Source organism: Periophthalmus magnuspinnatus, chromosome 22, assembly GCF_009829125.3.
Source record: "Periophthalmus magnuspinnatus isolate fPerMag1 chromosome 22, fPerMag1.2.pri, whole genome shotgun sequence".
NCBI classification, from domain to species: Eukaryota; Metazoa; Chordata; class Actinopteri; order Gobiiformes; family Gobiidae; genus Periophthalmus; species Periophthalmus magnuspinnatus.
Genome location: NC_047147.1, coordinates 23,215,710 through 23,234,866, shown reverse-complemented (window position 1 = coordinate 23,234,866; position 19,157 = coordinate 23,215,710). Strand labels below are relative to the sequence as shown.

Sequence of the window (19,157 nt, the reverse complement as noted above, 5' to 3'; positions counted from 1 at the left end):
AGCAGAGAGTCAGAGGAGCAGAGAGTCAGAGGAGCAGAGAGTCAGAGGAGCAGAGAGTCAGAGAAGGGCCAGATGAGCAGAGGACCAGAGCCAGTAGAGTATAGCCAGTAGAGAGTCAGAGGAGCAGAGTGCCAGAGGAGCAGTGAGCTAAAGAAGCAGAGGGAGGAGCAGCGAGGCAGAGGAGCAGAGCCAGAGGAGCAGAGCCGGAGGAGCAGAAAGCCGGAGGAGTAGAGAGCCTGAGGAGCAGAGCCAGCGGAGCAGAGGAGTAGAGAGCCAAAGGAGCAGAGCCAGAGGAGCAGAAAGCCAGAGGAGCAGAGAGGCAGAGGAGCAGAGCCAGAAGAGCAGAGGAGCAAGGAGTGAGAGGAGCAGAGAGGCAGAGGAGCAGAGCCAGAGGAACAGAGCCAGTAGAGAGCCACAGGATTAGAATCAGAGGAGCAGAAAGATAAAGGAGCAGGGGGAGCAGCAGAGAGGCAGAGGAGCAGACCCAGAGCAGCAGAATTGGAGGAGCAGAGCTAGAGAAGCAGAGAGCCTGAGGAGCAGAGTAGCAGAGCCAGAGGAGCAGAGAACCTGAGGAGCAAAGGAGCAGAGCCAGAGGAACAGAGAGCCAGATGAGCAGAACAGCAGAGGAGCAAAGCCAGAGGAGCATAGCCAGTAGAGAGCCAGAGGATTAGAATCAGAGGAGCAGAGGGAGGAGCAGAGCCAGAGCAGCAAAATCAGAGGAGCAGAAAGCCGGAGGAGCAGAGCCAGAGGAGCAGAAAGCCAGAGGAGCAGGGAGTCAGAGGAGCAGAGAGGCAGAGGAGCAGGGAGTTAGAGGAGCAGAAAGCCAGAGGAGCAGAGCCAGTAGAGCATAGCCAGTAGAGAGCCAGAGGAGCAGAGAGATAAAGGAGCAGAGCACCAGAGGAGCAGAGGGAGGAGCAGAGCCAGAAGAGCAGAGGAGCAGAGCCAGAGGAGCAGAGCCAGAGGAGGAGACCAAGATGATTAGAGTCAGAGAAACAGAGCCAGGAGCAGAGACACAGAGTTGCAGAGGAGCAAAGGAACAGAATCAGTGGAGTAGAATTGGAGGAGCAGGGGAGGAGGAGGAGCAGAGAGCCAGAGGAGCAGAGCCAGAGGAGCAGAGCCAGAGGAGCAGAGCGTAGAGAGCCAAAGGATTAGAGTCAGAGAAGCAGAGCCAGGGGAGGAGGAGGAGCAGAGAGCCAGAGGAGCAGTCAGAGGAGAGAGTTTATGTTTAGGTTCATAGTATCGCCTACACATATTTAGTTTAGTCATTTCAGTTCAAACTGGATTTAAATTTCCATTTTGATTAAACTGTTCATAATGTGTGTTGGTTTATTCTCTTGTTTAAGTTTACATTTGGATTAGCATTCATAATGTGTAGATTAGGGTTAGTCTGTTCTTCGTTGAAATGAGTTTGAAATGTTATTGTGTTGCTCTAGTTTCGACACCTGCCTCAGTCTCACCACTTCCTGTTTCCTCCATTTCAACAAGAGAGAGAATACGAATAACCCCGAGAACAACCCAGAGAAGAGCCAAGACCAAGTACCTCTAGAGGACAACCGATCCGTTCTCTGACCTCCTCTGATGTCTCCAGACCTCCTCTGACCTCCTCTCAAACGTGAGTGTGTGTGAAATAGAACTTTTTGTGCTCAGATCGTTTCTGTCTTGTGTTTCACTTGGGTTCCTCCTATTTTTCTAATCATCCATTGTTTCTTTTCAGCTCCTGGAGGACTACTCTAACATACTGCAATTTTGAAGTACTTCTGTAGTATTTGTGTAATACTGCTGGGGTGACGATGCAGAGGCCCTGTGTGCTGCTCCTCCTCTGCTCCATGCCTCTCTCTGTCTCTGCAGGTACAGACCTAGACCTGGTTTAGTCCAGGTTTAGACCAGGTTTCGACCTGCCTTTGTCCTGATTTAGTCCTGGTTTAGTCCTCGTTTAGATCTAGTTTAGACCTGGTTTAGACCTACTTTAGATCTGGTTTAGATGTAGTTTAGACCTGGTTTAGACCTGGTTTAGACCTGGTTTAGACCTGGTTTAGACCTGGTTTAGACCTGGTTTAGTCCTGTTTGTGATGATTATTTATCATGTCACTTACTGTAGAAAGTAGAAGGTCAGATTAACAGAGAATGACCTCTGACCCGTAGATGCCCTAAGCCTGTACGACCCTAAACTCTGCTTCATCCTTGACGGTTTCCTCGGGATCTACGGGCTCTTCATTACTGCCATGTTTATCAGGGAGAAGGTACCAGACTAACCTTGCACATACACACACACAGGCACACACCCCGGCACACACACACAGGCACACACACAGGCACACACACAGGCACACACACACAGGCACACACGGGACACACACAGGCACACACACAGACAGAGACACAGGCACACACACAGGCACACACACCCCGGCACACACGGGACACACACAGGCACACACACAGACAGAGACACAGGCAGCGACACAGGCACACACAGGCACACACACACGCAGGTGCACACACAGGCACACACACACAGGCACACACACACAGGCACACACACAATGTTTGTTAGGGAGAAACAAAACCGACCTTGCACAAATACACACGGACACACAGGCACACACACGTATGCACACAAACATGTGCACACACATGGCACACGCACCATCACCACCATGTTTGTGAGGGAGAAGGTACAAAACTAACCTCACACACACACACACACAGGCAACACACACACACAGGAACACACACACAGGCACACGCACAGACACCATCACCACCATGTTTGTGAGAGAGAAGATACAAAACTAACCTCACACACACATACATGTAAGCACACGTACGCCCACACACGCAGAAACAGACACACCTAACTCCACATCTTAAACTGAGTCAAACCTTCGACAATTTTACAGTTGTTATGTTTTATTTAAATGTGGTGTGTGTCAGTTTTTCAGAAGCAAAGCCAAATCTGAGGAGCCGCTGTACACCGTGAGTCTAATGTGTTTAACACAGTATTTAACTATGTAATATATGAACTTATTATAGCAATATATTTAACTGTGCAATATAAGACCTGAAAATAACACAGCGTTTAACTGTGTAATATAAGGCCTTATTATACCAGTGTACTTAACTGTGTAATACAGGGCTGTCCAAACTACGGCCCAGGGGCCAAATGCGGCCCTCAGACCAATTTTTGTTGGCCCTCATGTTACCTCCTAAACTGGCCCAAATGATCAGGAAGTATTTTTTACTACAAATTGAAAAGATTCTACCTCTATAATCTGAAAAACATCACATTGTATTGTGACACAGACATAAAAATAATCTTCCAGGTCTTATTAAAGGTACAATGGCTCGGTCGAACTCGTGTTAAATCCACCGTTTGACTCCCTGTGTCAACACTGCTCTGTGGCCCTCCACTTCAAATATGTTTCAGTATGTGTCCCTCGGTGAAAAAAGTTTGGACACCTCTGGTGTAATATAAGGCCTTATTATAGCAGTGTATTTAACTGTGTAATATAAGGCCTGAAAATAACACAGTATTTAACTGTGTAATATAAGGCCTGAAAATAACACCGTATTTAACTGTATAACATAAGACCTGATAATAATAAGACTAATGGTAATAAAATAATGGTGTCATATAGTATTCTGGCTTCACATAGTAATTGTACATAATAATTTGTGTGTTTCTCCAGGGTCTCCGGGGTGAGGATCAGGCTGGTCACAACGAGCACGGCTACAGACGCAGAGGGAGAGAAGCTCAGGTATGAAACACACACATGAAACGCATACACATGATACACACACACGAAACACACACAAAACACACACACGGGCATGAAACACACACATAAAACACACACACGAAACACACACGGGCATGAAACACACACGAAACCCACTCACGAACCACACACACCAAACACACACAGGAAACATACACACACAAAACACATGAAACACACATATGAAACACACACACGAAACACACACATGGGCATGAAACACACACGAAACCCACTCACGAACCACACACACCAAACACACACAGGAAACATACACACACAAAACACATGAAATACACACAAAGACATGAAACACACACATGAAATACACACACAAAGACATGAAACACACAGACATGAAACACAGATGTGAAACACACATAAAACACACACACACAAAACACACACACGAAACACACACATAAAACACACACACAAAACACACACAGACATGAAACACAGACACACACACATGAAAACCACACACAAACATGAAACACAGACACGAAAAACACACAGACAGATGAAACAAATATACACACACACAGACACCAAACACATGCACACATGTAACACACACACATGAAAAACACAGGCACAGACATGAAACACGCGGCATCTCGTTTCAGTTGATTTGATTGAATCCTGCAGTAAAACGTTTTCTCACTTTGATAAACATATATTTCTGTTTTGTTTGTTTTTTTGCAGGCTGCTCAAGACTCTGTCTACACGGTAAAGTTCAGATCTGTCACCGTTTAGAACTAATTCCTTAGACTTAAGTTTTTGCTATGAATGAAATCAAGTTTTCATTTTGTTTTGATTTTTCCTAATTCTTCAAATGGAAAATCTGCCTCCATTAAAATCTGCCTGTGCTTCTTTATGTAAAGGTTTATCAGTCTGCCCCAGGGCAGCTGTGGCTACAATATCAGACCACCACTAAGTGTGGAGTGAATGAAAAATGCAGGAAACTGTAAAGAAACTTTGAGCATCTGGAAAAGCATGATTATTATTATTATTATTATTCTTTTTTTTTTTTTTTTTTTTGTAGTTGTTATATTATTTATTTTATGTAAATCTCAAGTATACGTTTTTATTTTTAAATACACTCATGATATGTTTTGTTGTTTTCTTTTGAAGGGCCTAACCACACGCGGTGAGGACAGCGAGTACAAGGAGCTGCCCAGACGAGAGGTATAGCACTATATCATTAAACATATTTAAACATATTTAAATCTGTTTATGTAATGACTTGACCTTGTGTCTGGATTTCACAGCAGAGGCAGAGGAAGAAGGAGCAGGTTTATGAGGTAAACTTCACAAATATTCAGTTTTCTATTGAACAACAAAATTAACATTTATTTCCCAAACAACACATTTTCTGGTCTGATTCCATCTGTTGGACCTGGCTAAATCACTGTAGAATACATTCATCATATCTTACCTTTTTTCAAAATTGACTTTAAAACCCTGATTAAAATGCAGATGTGTTTATGCGTTGTCTGCCTCAGGACTTGTTCTTGTAAATAATAACATAATTTTGAAGCGTCTGATGCTATGATATTAATGATTAACATATTAAATGTTGAGACTTACTCCAAGTCTTTATTTACTTTTGTTTTTCTTGCAGGGTCTGAGCTCAGCCACCAGAGACACCTACGACTCCCTGCACCCCTCATACTGAGCCACTCTATAGCGCCACACACAGGCCACCACATGCCATTACAGTCCAGTGCTCCTTTAGGCCTGTTGGGGCACAGCAGTGTATCTTTTCTGAGTAAATGAAATATTTACAGGTTTAATGATAGACCTACTGACCAGCACCAGTGCGTGATGCGTCTTACAAATGTTTCTAGTTTTGTTCAGTATTTACATGTTGGTTTTTTTTTTTTTTTTTTTTTATATTTTCATTCTGAGAAAAGCTTCAACAGTCCTTCACCAGGGCTCCGTTTCACAAATGGAATAATTATTTTGAAATTCATGTGTGAAACTGAGTTCTATTTTTTCCTGAGAATTTATCACTTTTCCAAAGCTTTAACTTGTTCTTTTTAAAATATTTGTTAAAATGTAGATTTTAGATTTGACTCAATAAAAAGCAAAGACTCACTCAGCCTTTAAATGTGGCAATATTATTAATATCATTAATAATAACGATAATGATGATGGTCATGATGATGATGGTGAGGATGATGATGATGATGTGAGGATGATGATGTGAGGATGATGATGATGGTGAGGATGATGATGATGATGTGAGGATGATGTGAGGATGATGATGATGGTGAGGATGATGGTGAGGATGTGAGGATGATGATGATGATGATGGTGAGGATGATGATGATGATGGTGATGATGATGATGGTGAGGATGATGATGATGTGATGATGGTGAGGATGATGGTGATGATGTGATGATGATGATGGTGATGATGTGAGGATGATGATGTGAGGATGATGATGATGTGAGGATGATGATGATGATGTGAGGATGATGGTGACGATGATGATGATGTGAGGATAATGGTGATGATGATGATGTGACGATGATGATGTGATGATGATGATGTGATGATGATGATGTGAGGATGATGGTGACGATGATGATGTGAGGATTATGATGATGATGATGATGTGAGGATGATGTTGATGATGATGATGATGGTGAGGATGATGGTGAGGATGAGGATGGTGATGATGGTGATGCTTCGTTTTTCCAAGAGAGGAGTAATAACGTCAAACTGGGCACATGGTGTTAGTGAAGCACATATATCTAACATTTACACATAAACCGTCTCATTTTACTTATTTCACCCCTTAAATATAATATTTACTAGTATTTCATGTTAAAAAAAGTATAGTTATTATATGTTAAGTCCGCTCTTTTCGGCTCAGGCGGAACACATTGTGGGGGACGTATTTCACCGTAACATCCGTGCGGCTAAAAACATTAGCATTTAGCATCGCAGTCATGAGCCTCAGCCGCGACTTTCATCCATAAAACGCCTAAACTAAAGCACAAATCTACAGGTTTGTGCATTTAGCGTTTCATTGCGGGTTCGTTTAACGGTATTTCTAAGACGCGGGGCTGCATTCGGGGCTCGTTAGCGCCGTCAGCTTGTTAGCATTAGCATTAGCATTAGCCCGGACTCAACCTGAGATCAGTGAATTTGATGTGTTTTTGAGAATTTTGAGAAGATGGAGCCTGCGGCCACGAAACGCAGAGAAGGAAAGAAGTCTCTGCGGGTAAAGGTGATCAGCCTCGGGAATGCGGAGGTGGGAAAGGTACGCGCCTCAATAAACCAATAATATACTATTTATATAAAGTAAAGTATTTATATACACTATAGTATGTAAAAACTGTACAGTGTTTATTTACAGTACAGTATTTATACTGTATGCAGACTGTGGTCCTGAAGGATTAGAGCAAACTGCTCCAGAATAATAACTGGTCATTACATTTGACTAGAATACATCCATACATGCACATGCTGCTTTTAACACTGTATAATTTATGATTATATAAATTATGTGTGGGGGGGTGTGTATGTAGGGGTGTGTGTGTATGTGTATGTATGTATGTATGTATGTATGTATGTATGTATGTATCTGTGTATATATATATATATAATTTATGTAATATAATGATGTGTAATATGTTTAAAGATCATGGGTCATATTTGGTCTGATGTTCTGCAGAGCTGCATCATAAAGCGTTACTGTGAGAAGAGGTTTGTGCCCAAATATCTGGCAACCATCGGCATCGACTATGGTGTGACCAAGTAAGGACTAACACTGGACTGAAACTGGACTAAACCTGGACTAATCCTAGACTAACCCTGGTCTAATTTGGACTAAAACAAGACTAAAACTGGACTAAAACAGGACTAAACCTAGACAAACCCTGCTTAGACTAAAATTGGACTAACTCTGGACTAACCGTGGACTAACCTTGGTTTAACTTGGGCTAAGCTTGACTAAAGCTGGACTGTGTGTGTCCTGTTGTTTGGCAGAGTGCAGGTGAGGGACAGAGAGATCAAGGTGAACATTTTCGATATGGCTGGACACCCCTTTTTCTATGAGGTTAGTGTTTCATACAAATATTACTGATATTACTACTATTACTATTACTACAGCCACTATACTATATGATACTTTTGCTGCTGTGGTGTAGGTCAGTGAATCACAAGGGGCATCTGACATAAAGGGAGGCCGTCTATTCTATACAGTCTGAGTCTGTGGTTCTGAAACAAGAGAATAAGGAACTATAATAATGAGTAAATGTAATAACAAATCTCAATATTACTATATAACTATTCACAATAATAATAATAATAATAGTGCAAAGAACATGGTCAAAGTAAAAGTCTATATGTATCAGGTCAGTTTCACCTAAACGCATTAAAAAGAAAAGCACTCCATCTGGTGGCCACAAAAAGTAATTACAGGCTGAGTGGCACGAGACGACGATGTGTTTCGTTTTGTGTGTGTGTGACAGGTGACTCACAGGAGGGCATCTGTAGTAATGCGCATCTGATGGGAGGACATCTGTAGTAATGTGTCTGTGTTGCAGGTGCGTAATGAGTTCTATAAGGACTCTCAGGGCGTGCTACTGGTGTACGACGTGGGGCTCAGGGACAGTTTTGAGGCTCTGGACTCATGGCTTGGAGAAATGAAGCAGGAGATGGGCTCCACAGCCAACATGGAGAGCATCGTGTTCAGTGTGTGCGCCAACAAGGTATTGACTCCTGACCCCAACCCCTGATCCTAATGCTAACTTTGACACCTGACCCTAACATGGAGAGCCTTGTGTTCAGTGTGGGTGCCAACAAGGTACTAACCCCTGACCCCTGGCCTTAACCGTAACATATTCTCACAGATGTATGCGGATGATTCAGTCATATACACTCACGCCAAATACGTTCAGCAAGCCGTTGATGACCTCACAGCTGCCTTATCGTCAGTTCATAACTGCCTTAAGGATTCGTGTCTCTTTTTAAACACCACTAAAACGGTCTGTATGTACTTCTCAAAACATCACACTGATCTAAAGCAACCCAATGTCTTTCTTAACGGTGTAGAGCTTGATCTGGTCTCAGAATTTAAATACCTCGGAGTCATCCTAGACCCAACATTGTCCTTTTAAAAGTCACGTAAAAAAGTCTCCCAGGTAATTAAATTCAATAATCAAAATTTTTGCCACATTCGGAATAACTTAAACATGACTGCTGCTAAAACCTACTTCTACTCTATGATCATCTCCCACATATTGTTTAACTACTTGGTCTCTTCTCCCACAACACATAAAACCATTGAAAACCTCTACAAAAGAGGTCTAAAAAACTCATTTCCCACCATCACTGTCACATTCTTTATTGGACTTTAACAACTTGGTCAACCTCAAAAGAGCTTGTATAATTTATAAGGTCCTACACTCCCTTGCACCACCACCTTTAAAGGAGTACATTAAATATAAAGACAATCTAGCAACGAGCCAACGCCAGAGGTGACCTGCTGATCCCCCACAGACAGACAACCTTTGGTCTGAATGTATTATCTGTCCAAGGTGGGAACCTGTGGAATTGTCTCCCGGTAATGTCCCACGTACAGTTCTTTAAAAGCTCAAATGAAAAACTGGTTATGGTCAAACCAAACATGCACTCACTTATAGTAGCAACGTGGTTTTATCTGTTCCATAGAGACATATTTGCATGTATGGACAAAATATGAGGGGGGTGGGTGGAGAATATAATTGTCTTGAATGGGTGACCAAACTGACTGAAATAATGGGGACTGTGTAATGACTGGAATATGCAATATTTTATATGGTGCAATAATGGGAACTGTGCAATGAGTGTAATGTGCAATGAATGGAATGTGCAATTGTGTGGAATGTGCAACCATGGGAACTGCAGTGAATGAAATGTAGTGCGCAATTTTTAACCTTACCCTTTTGTGACCCCAGCCCCTGGGACAACAGATGGAAATGAGCCTTTGGCTATAATCTGGCGTATTTACGTTCATGTTGAATCATGTCTGTTCATCAATATGCATTGTCCCAGTCAAATAAATAAATAAAAAATAAATAAATAAACATGGAAAGCAGTGTGTTCAGTGTATGTGCAAACAAGGTACTGACCCCTGATCCTAACCCCTGACCATAACATGGAGAGCATCGTGTTCAGCATGTGCGCCAACAAGGTACTGCCCACTGACCCTAACCCCTGATCCCTGATTCTAACTCCTGACCTCCTCTTACAAAGTGGTTATCCTGTCTCCTCCTCTCAGTATAGAGGTTGTGGGTTAAACTCCGGGTGTGGCAGTGTGGTTAGCCTGTCTCAGAAGGTTGTTGGTTGTATTCTAGGTGGATCTGACCAAGCGTCGCGTGGTGGACGAGGGCGAGGGACGTCTTTGGGCCGAGTCCAGAGGGTTCCATTATTTTGAGACATCGGCTCAGAGCGGAGAGGGCATCAACGAGATGTTCCAGGTACTGCCCCTGTATCGCCATGGTAACCTGTCCTCTGTGAGACCTATAGGACCATGTCCTTTTGTGCCAGATGCCCTCTTTATGTATCAGATGCCTTCCCTGTGTGTCAGATGCCCTTCCTGTGTCTCCATGGAGTCTTATTATGTCTAAAGGGTGCTAGTTTAGACCCTCTATTATGGCCCTGTTTCTGTTTGTGTCTTCACATACGCGACTCTCAACATCTTAAATTAGCAAAAAAGTTTTAATTGACTAATTGGGGCCGGAGCACGAATGCGCGGAGGTCGAGTCAGAGACTCATCCGCCTCACATTTTTGCTAGAGGCCTATTGTATTTGTGCAATTTTGGGGAAAAGTGCAAAAAAATCAAACAATAAACAATAATGTATTGACAAGTAAGTGTAAGGTGTAAGGTAAAAATAGAGTTTAGTGAGCCCACTTTACATTGCACCAATGGGAGCCCAGCCCAGAAAAATGTCATTCTAGACAAATGAAACTCCGCATCAAAAATAGATCATGTCAGAACATGTAAACCCGAGATCGAAAAATCACTAACTCTTGCCATCTCCCCCAGCAGTTTTCATCAAAAACACACAAACTTGGCCAAAAGATACAAAACCCATGTGCAATAAAAGGTTATCAATTCAATTTTAAATAAAATGTTGGGCGTCGTCATAGTGATTTTTAAACAAATTGACAGTTTTTGGAAAAATTCAAATGTTTCTGTCTTTCAAAAACATGGTGGGATTCGAATGGACCCAATGAAGCGCATGTGTACATTTCTGAGCTGAATGTAATGACATGCAAATTAGGGCTTTATCTTTTAAGATGGCTCTATAGTGCCCTCTTCAAATTTTATTTTTAAAAAATTCATAAAAGCCATTCTATTTGTCGTGAACTTGTGACATAATTTACAGAGAGGCTCTTCATAATGGGGAGCAATGTGACAAAGTCCCATCATTCTAACTTTTAGCATATAGGTGTAAAAAAATGGAAGAAAAAAAAAGATTATTATTATTAGGCCAGAGCCTGGGACAAAGTCCCGGCGAGGGACTAATTAAAACTGAGCCCGGAGCCTGGAAAATGGCAAAAATCAAATAGTAAACACGACCTGACATGCCAGTGGCTGGTATCAAAAATTAGAACTCGATGAACTCTAATTGTGACCAAAGACCCAGAGAAAAAATAATGAAAAATGAGTCTCAAACTTTGATTTTCATGGGGCCAATCGGAGCCCGACCTAGAAAAAAATTTACGTGAAAAATAGAACATGTCAGGACATGAAAAAATTATATTATGGTTCTGCCCTAAAATGTATAGAAAGTTGGCCATCTTGAATCAAACATGGGAATCTCTCCTCACACAGTTTTCATCGCAAACACTTCAAATACAGCCAAAACCCACTAAACGCATGTGCGATTAAAGATTATCAATTCTATTTTGAATATGAATTTAGGCATTAGGCATTAGGCATTTTCAACAAAATAGCAATTTTTAGAAAAAAAAAAAAAAAATCTCTTTCACACATTTTTTGTTTCAATCCAACAGAGGATTTATGCAGATTTTCAAGCTGAACGCAATGATATACAATCAGGGCGCAATATATCAAAATGGCTCTATAGTGCTGAATCTATAGTGTATAGATTCAGCTTTTATTGTGAGACATTTTTTATTTTTTATTATTATTATTAAAAAGCATTTTACTACTTAAATAAAGTTTAGAAAAATTAAAGTAGCAGTGCATTCTTGGCAATTTGGAGCGCTCTGAGATGGCCAAAGATCCACAGGTGCATGCCGGTCAAACTTGGCCAAACTTGAGGGCTTTGTTTGATGTATATTATGTGTGTTTATGTTATTATGGAAATGGCCTGTCTCCTGTGTGATTATGTTTATATTTTTACTATAATAATAGATACAATAAGATTCATATTTGTATATTGTCAGTCCTTCTTCTCGTCGATCGTGGACATGTGTGAAAATGGTGGGAAGCGTCCTGTGTCCGAGAGCGCCGCTGGATTCACAAAGGAACAGGCTGATACCATCCGCCGTATCCGTAACAGCAAAGACTCATGGGATATGCTCGGGGTCAAGCCGGGTGCCACAAGGTCAGAGCGGGGCAGGGGTCAGAGCGGGGCAGAGGTCAGAGCTGCTGTGTTGATTCTGTACTCATTGCTGTGCTTCCTGTGCAGGGAGGAAGTGAACAAAGCGTACAGGAAGTTAGCGGTGCTGCTCCATCCGGATAAATGTGTGGCTCCAGGAAGTGAAGATGCCTTTAAGGCTGTGGTGAACGCCAGAACAAGTCTGCTCAAGAACATCAAGTAAAGCACTACATGGGGCACAACGGTCAAAGGTCAACCCTTACCCCCTAGCCTCCTAATCCCAAACCTCATAACCCCCTAACCCCATAATACCCTAACCCCCCGACCCCATATCCCCCAACCCATAACCTCATAACCCCTTAACCCTCAACCCTCTCAAGCCCATAACCCTCTAAACTCCGTTAACCCAATAAACCCCTAACCCCCTAACCCTATAACCCTATAACTCTATTCCAAGAGACTTCAACCCTGTGCAACACCAGAGACTAAACCACATGCACAGGGTGTGACCGTCTGTGGGACACCGTGAGACTGAAGTGCTGAGCTGCTCTGAAGCCGTTTGATTGGGACATTGTTCAGTGAAACACCTCAAACAACATATTCAGAAATATTTATGTATTTATCTATTTATTTCTCCCTTTTATGTCTCCTCTCTCCTCACCTCCTCTCCTCGTGTCTTCTCTCCTCATCTCCTAGTCTCTCCCTTCCTGTCTCCTCTCCTCATGTCCTGGTCACCTCCCTCCTATGTCTCCTCTCTCCTCGTCTCCTTTCTCGTCTCCTCTCTGCTTGTCTCCTAATCTCCTTGTCTCTCCCCTTCTATGTCTCCTCTCTCCTCGTCTCCTTTCTTCTCATCTCCTCTCCTTTTCTTCTCTCCTCGTCCCTCGTTTCCTTGTCAAAGTCACTGTATATCAAAGACTTAAAATGAATTTTTGTATTTTTATTTGATAAATGAAGTCGTTTTTTGTATTTTTATTTGATAAATCAAGTCTTGTTTTTTGTGCCATGTTTCTGTGCCAAAACTAAACTGAATGAGACCAAACTTTTCCGCTGTCTTGTGTTTTAACTGTGTGTGTGTTCTTCCCATTAGAGTTACACTGGAGTGCAAAATGCCATTTTTGATTTTTAAAATTATTTTAACTGAGAGCAAAAAGTGACACTGAAGTTTCTCTCGGTTCAGTTTGACCCCATTTTGCCACTCAGCCATAAAATAGGTTATTATTTTGGGTTCTACGGTTAGCCTGACTTCAAACTGATATGACTGACTTTTGACATTATAAAGCCCTATAACACTGAAATGACATGACTGTACTCAAATCAAAGTATTTGGTGAATTAGAAGGTGGGAGGGGTCACTTTTTTAGTGTGAGATTTACAACCCTAGGACTTTTCATCCCAACTTCATTCAAACACCAGACAGAACTTTTATGAATCCTTGAAAAAAAGACTTTGCCTTTGACTTTGTTTCTTCATAACGCACTGGTCACTCATTCACGCACAGCAGCCTATATTCTCATAAAGATACGACTTTATTCTCGTAATATTACGACTTTTTCTGGCTTCAACTTTATTCTTGTAGCACCCACATCATTTTTTTTTATTTAAGTGACCCTTATACTCCGTCGTAGTAAGATTCAATTTGTTTATGTATTAATACAAATGCATGTAGAGTATTAGATAAGAGATTTTGAACATTCACAACAAAAAGTCAGCCCCTCCGATGGAGCTGCACATCATGCTGACAAGTAGCAGATGTTTTTTTAAATTTGTACCAAAATGACTACGCAACTCTGCTGAATGCTACATGTATCATTGTTTAAGAAAATAAATTAAGAAACTATGTAAGTACAGAACTGTGGGTGTGGAGGGAAAAACAGGGGTTGATGGCATCTTGAGTGGCGTCATGAAAATATGCAATTAAAGATTGCTCAAACGTGCATGAATCAGTCCAACTATAAGCTCAGGAGAATAAAAGAGAAGGGGACACAACCATAACATGGTTAACATGGCTCTGAACAGTCCAGTCTGCAGAATAGCTCTGCTTTAATGTAAGACACAATATCACATGACTGTGTCCTTCAGTAGTTTTGAATTAGGAATGTAAAATTTCTTTCTTTTTTTTTTTTTTTTTCTTATGTTCAAATCCTTTAAATGAGCATCTCCTGAAATGGCAGCTAGGTCAGGGTCAGCATAATCACTACATCGATATCACACAACATCATCAGTATTTATCATGTGTACATTTTCTTTGCTCTACTGGGGTATTTCTACTGGGGTATTTTTGGTTTTATTTTTTGGGTAGATGATGAGTTTTAAGCCATAAAAGGTTGAATGAATAACTTCTGACTCATTACAGATCCAAACTCAGTATTCAGGCGTTTCATTCTGCTGTTTAGTTATTGCTGGTAATAACTTTTTAAATAATATTGTACATTTAGAATAGTTTTTGTGGTAGTAATCTGCTCTCGGGTTATTGTATCATTGGCATAAATTAGTTTCAATATTATGTAGTCGTGGCCTAAGTCTACGCAGAGAAGTCGACAGGAGGGGACCACGGGGTCTGTTGTCCCGGGCCTCAGGGTCTCAGGAGCCCAGAATTGGACCTCCATCGCAATAATTTACCTCAGAGGGGGCCTATGTGAGGTTTCTGTCCCTGGACCCTGAAATTTCTGTCTATACTCCTGGGTGTATGTCCCAACAGAGGCAGTGCTGTACCTGCGCTCGTGTCAAAAGATTCCCTTTCGCCAGAGCAGGAGAAAAAAAAATAAAAAATACCCAGTGTGCTTTTCTTTAGGACTATGAGAATGAGAAACTGTAGACTTAAGATTATAGAAGTAACTGTATTTTTGTGAAATACTGCCACCTAGTCATTGCTCCAAAACACTACACATTAACACATTCATGAATTCATCACATTCGTGCAGTGTCAAAACACTTTTAGGTTTTTTTTTGTTTTTTAGTGATTTTATTAAGCATTCAATTAAGAATACATACCCATATACACAAACCCCAGAACAAACCCACCCTGCTGCACCACAACAAATATATACAAATAATACTTCTCGTCCTGTGAGATAAGTGAGTAATCAAGAGCTCTGATCTTACTCAAAACAGGTTCCAAGTGCTGAAAAACATATCGGTACAGCCTCATATAGAAAATCAGATTTTCTCTCATGTTAGATGGTGAAAAAGGTCAACAAGCCACAATCTAAAGGTTGGGGTTGTTTATCTTTTCACTTGAGCCAAAAGTGTGGAAAAAGCTATTATATTTCTATAATTTTTTGTAATTGATATACATACACACATACACATATATAAGGGTGTGTGTCTTTTTATATAGTAGTAGTAGTAGCAGCAGTAGTATATGGTAAAGTAGCTGGCTAGCTCAACTAGTCTTTCATCCTGAGGCTGTGTGTGAGTCATAAGGAAGGAGATTGAAGACTAGTACATAATACATTTGCATTACTTCTTTGCAAATGCAGTATGTGTGTTTCCCTCACTGTCATGTTTCATTGTTTCTCCAATCTCCTCCCCTTGGTTTAAAATTTCGGTAACAGGCCTATACCATTTTATCAAAAGCCTGCAATTTCCCATCTAAAATAGTGACTTTCTGACCTATAGTGATCACTGTAACCAGAATACATAATGAATCAGACATGCTCGTGACATCATGGTTACAGATGCACAGAAGAGAAGTGAGACTGAATCTGGGGCAGAGGCATTTCCTCCTCTGTCAGGCTGCTGCTGTGTCGAAAATGAAACTGAGAGGAATCCCACAGTGCAAGACATCCACATGATCATACAGGACCTGCTCTAGGCTGGAAACATCTGCCTGAGCTGGGGAACCGCTAAGCAACCAAGGGGGATTTTTCACTATTTTAGTGCACTAAAAGCACTAAAAGTACATTAACATCGTAGTCAGAAAATAGACCAAAATAAAATAATGCTTTTCACTTTGGTTGTTTTTATTGCATTGAAAAATGTACAAAACATGCATCCTTACCGTGAACTGGTTGCCCTGGAAATATTGTTAGAACAAACAAACAAAAAAACCTCAAACAAACAACAAAGCAAACAAAAATATTTATGTGAGATCATTTTTACAGTGAGAGAGAATAAAAAAGCAGTGCATTAAAAATCGAGACTTACAGGACATATTTACCCTGATATTGTCCAAAGGCTTTCTTGCCCTAGTTATTGAGGGAGGCATGTAGATTACAGCAGTCACAGCATATCTTTACATTCTGGCAGCTCCAACCCTCGGATTAATCATTGATAAAGTTGACACTGAAGTTTTGTCCGACTCCCACATAACAATTGGTAATGTATTGTACTGACTCGTTAATGCTGTGATCATGTGCAAATCTACTGACCACATAAAACTGTGGCACGCAACTGAGTCTGTTTTTCCCATTCAAGCTCATTGTAAGACTGATCTAACCATAGACTGTATATATGAATGGACATAGCTAACCAGCTGGCCGCTGTGTTCCAAATAGGAAGTAAACGTGGGCGCGTTTCCACTTCCATCGACTCTGGGTCCATTTCACTTTTTATTGAAATACTATGTCCCTTCTCTCTGTAACTGCTGCTGTCAGGCTCATCATTTTGCTCTTTCATATTAATCCATGCTACATGATCGTCGTGTTTTCATTTGGCTGTTTTGTCTGTAAATCAAGATATGAACATTAATAACAGACCAGTGAGGCGCCTTCTTTAACTGAGGTTGCCCGCACTAGCAACAGTTTTGATGGACAGCTTTGCTAAATGCCCTCTCCCTGTTAAAACAGTGCAGTGGCGGGAAGCACTGTGACCTTCAACAGCTTCACTTCGGATTGGCTCTTTGGTTGCTATGATCATTCCAGCGAGCTTCATTTAATGCTATGGGTGACGTCACACTCACTTAGTCCTCTTCCCTATACAGTCTATGGACCTAACCCATGTCATACTCAGGTAAAATAAAATGAAACGACACAAATGCATTTTTTAATTAACATAATTATTCATGTATTTCCATGAGTCTGTAATCTTAGTTACACTAACCAGGTTGCTCCATTCATGGAAAAGGATATTTTTTCATTTGTCAAGCCACAGACTGCTATAGTGGTGGAAACTAAGTAAAAACAGAGTTTCATGGCTAATACTGCTGCCATAATGGTAAAAGTCCATATGAAAAACACTACTCAGAGTGCTTTTATTTTTTACTTTTTAACTGAGATTTTAGCAGCATTTTAGATCAGTATTTAATATACATTTAGTCATTTCAAACCACAATCCACATATTCTCTATGCTCTGTCCAATCAGAACTGTCATATACACTGCCTGGCCAAAAAAAAAGTCTCCACCAAAAAACAAAAAAAGGTCACACACTCTAATATTTGGTTGGCCCACTTTTAGCACACATTTGCTGTGGCATTGTTTTGATTTCGCTTCTGCAATGTCACAAGATTTATTTCATCCAGTGTTGCATTAATTTCTCACTGAGATGTTGCATTGATGATGGTCGAGTCTGACGCTGCACAAAGCTTCTCCAGCACATCCCAAAGATTCTCAGTGGGGTTAAGGTCTGGACTCTGTGGTGGACAATCCATGTGTGAAAATGACGTCTCATGCTCCTGAACCACTCTGTCACAATTTGAGCCCGATGAATCCTGGCATTGTCATCTTGGAATATGCCCGTGTCATCAGGGAAGAAAAAATGCATTGATGGAATAACCTGGTCATTCAGTATATTCAGGTGTCAGCTGACCTCATTCTTTGAGCACAGACTGATGCTGAACCTAGACCTGACCAACTGGAGGAGGCTCGTACCTATTTGTTTAGTTAAATCCAGGTGGTGATTTTTTTTATTTTTTGGCGAGGCAGTGTATGTTTCTAGGAATAGAGAGGAGCTGAAACAGTGAAACAGCCATGAATTGGGACAGTTGAGACTTGTACTGTACTAATTACATGGTTTTACTCAATTACAAGCAAAAGTACCCCCAAAAATGTACGCAATTACGCCACCTTTAAAGTGGACCTAGCTGACCACATGTGCGCTCGTGTGTCTGTGTAATCCCTCCGTCGTCCAGGTCTGATTGACTGCCCCTCACCTCTTCACCTGTCTGGGTCGTTCTTGCCGTCTACCCCTGCTGCAGCCTCACACACTTGAACTTTGCTCTTACTGTTTCCTGGACACACCTGCAGTCCACTCAGCCAAGGTTTCACTTTTCCCAGTGATTTATATCGGACAAAGAGGTGATTATGAGAAAGAGGAGGCTCTACAACACGACTGCACAATTAATCACAATCGAATCAAAATTACAGTTTGTTGAAGCAATTATCAAATCACAAACGCTGCAATTATTGTGTGTCCTCTGCAAAATATCCAGTTTTTTTTTTGTTTTTTGTTTTTTAACAGTAAAATCCTGCAGTACCAGTAAGTCATCCTGCCTCGAGATGATTTCAAGAAGGGAAGTTATTAAAACTCCCCTATGCTAATGTTGATGTTGTTTACAATGTGCACTCACAGAATCCTACTTTTACTTCATAAATCCCAAATCTTTTAAATATTTGAACTAATGACATGTCACTGTAAATCCGCAAGGTTACAGTGAACCCATACCACTTGTATAAGAATGTAAAAAAAATGGTCAAAACAGCTGTGTAAAGTACTAAGCTGAGTGGAGCTCGAGAGAGGAGGAAACCACCTCTCACATGTGCTTATTCTACAGTGCAACCTAGACACTAAAACAATGTCTATTGCAGTATTCAATCCACTGAATGCAGGAAACGTTACTTGTACTTCACAGAAATGAAAAGCACAA

General features: G+C 41.2%; 2 protein-coding genes across 3 annotated transcripts; both read left to right on the top strand.

The window, feature by feature from the left end:
- The first annotated feature begins 1,501 nt into the window (after positions 1-1,501).
- LOC117390793 (T-cell surface glycoprotein CD3 zeta chain-like) lies at positions 1,502-5,895 on the top strand. Of its 2 annotated transcripts, none has more exons than XM_055231067.1 (9): positions 1,502-1,612; positions 1,715-1,836; positions 2,137-2,240; positions 2,935-2,976; positions 3,690-3,758; positions 4,488-4,511; positions 4,917-4,970; positions 5,054-5,086; positions 5,407-5,895. In XM_055231067.1, exons 2-9 carry the CDS (start codon positions 1,791-1,793, stop codon positions 5,458-5,460), a joined length of 426 nt encoding a protein of 141 aa, XP_055087042.1. In that variant the 5' UTR covers positions 1,502-1,612; positions 1,715-1,790; the 3' UTR covers positions 5,461-5,895. The 2 variants fall into 2 exon arrangements, with proteins under 2 accessions (XP_055087042.1, XP_033844486.1); XM_033988595.2 differs by having other exon boundaries at positions 1,715-1,848; positions 2,143-2,240.
- Positions 5,896-6,672: 777 nt separating this feature from the next.
- dnajc27 (DnaJ (Hsp40) homolog, subfamily C, member 27) lies at positions 6,673-13,391 on the top strand. The gene is made up of 7 exons (XM_033988280.2): positions 6,673-7,057; positions 7,472-7,554; positions 7,786-7,855; positions 8,346-8,510; positions 10,137-10,259; positions 12,200-12,360; positions 12,445-13,391. The coding sequence occupies exons 1-7, from the start codon at positions 6,971-6,973 to the stop codon at positions 12,575-12,577; spliced, it is 822 nt and encodes a 273-aa protein (XP_033844171.1). The 5' UTR covers positions 6,673-6,970; the 3' UTR covers positions 12,578-13,391.
- The last annotated feature ends 5,766 nt before the right edge of the window (positions 13,392-19,157 follow it).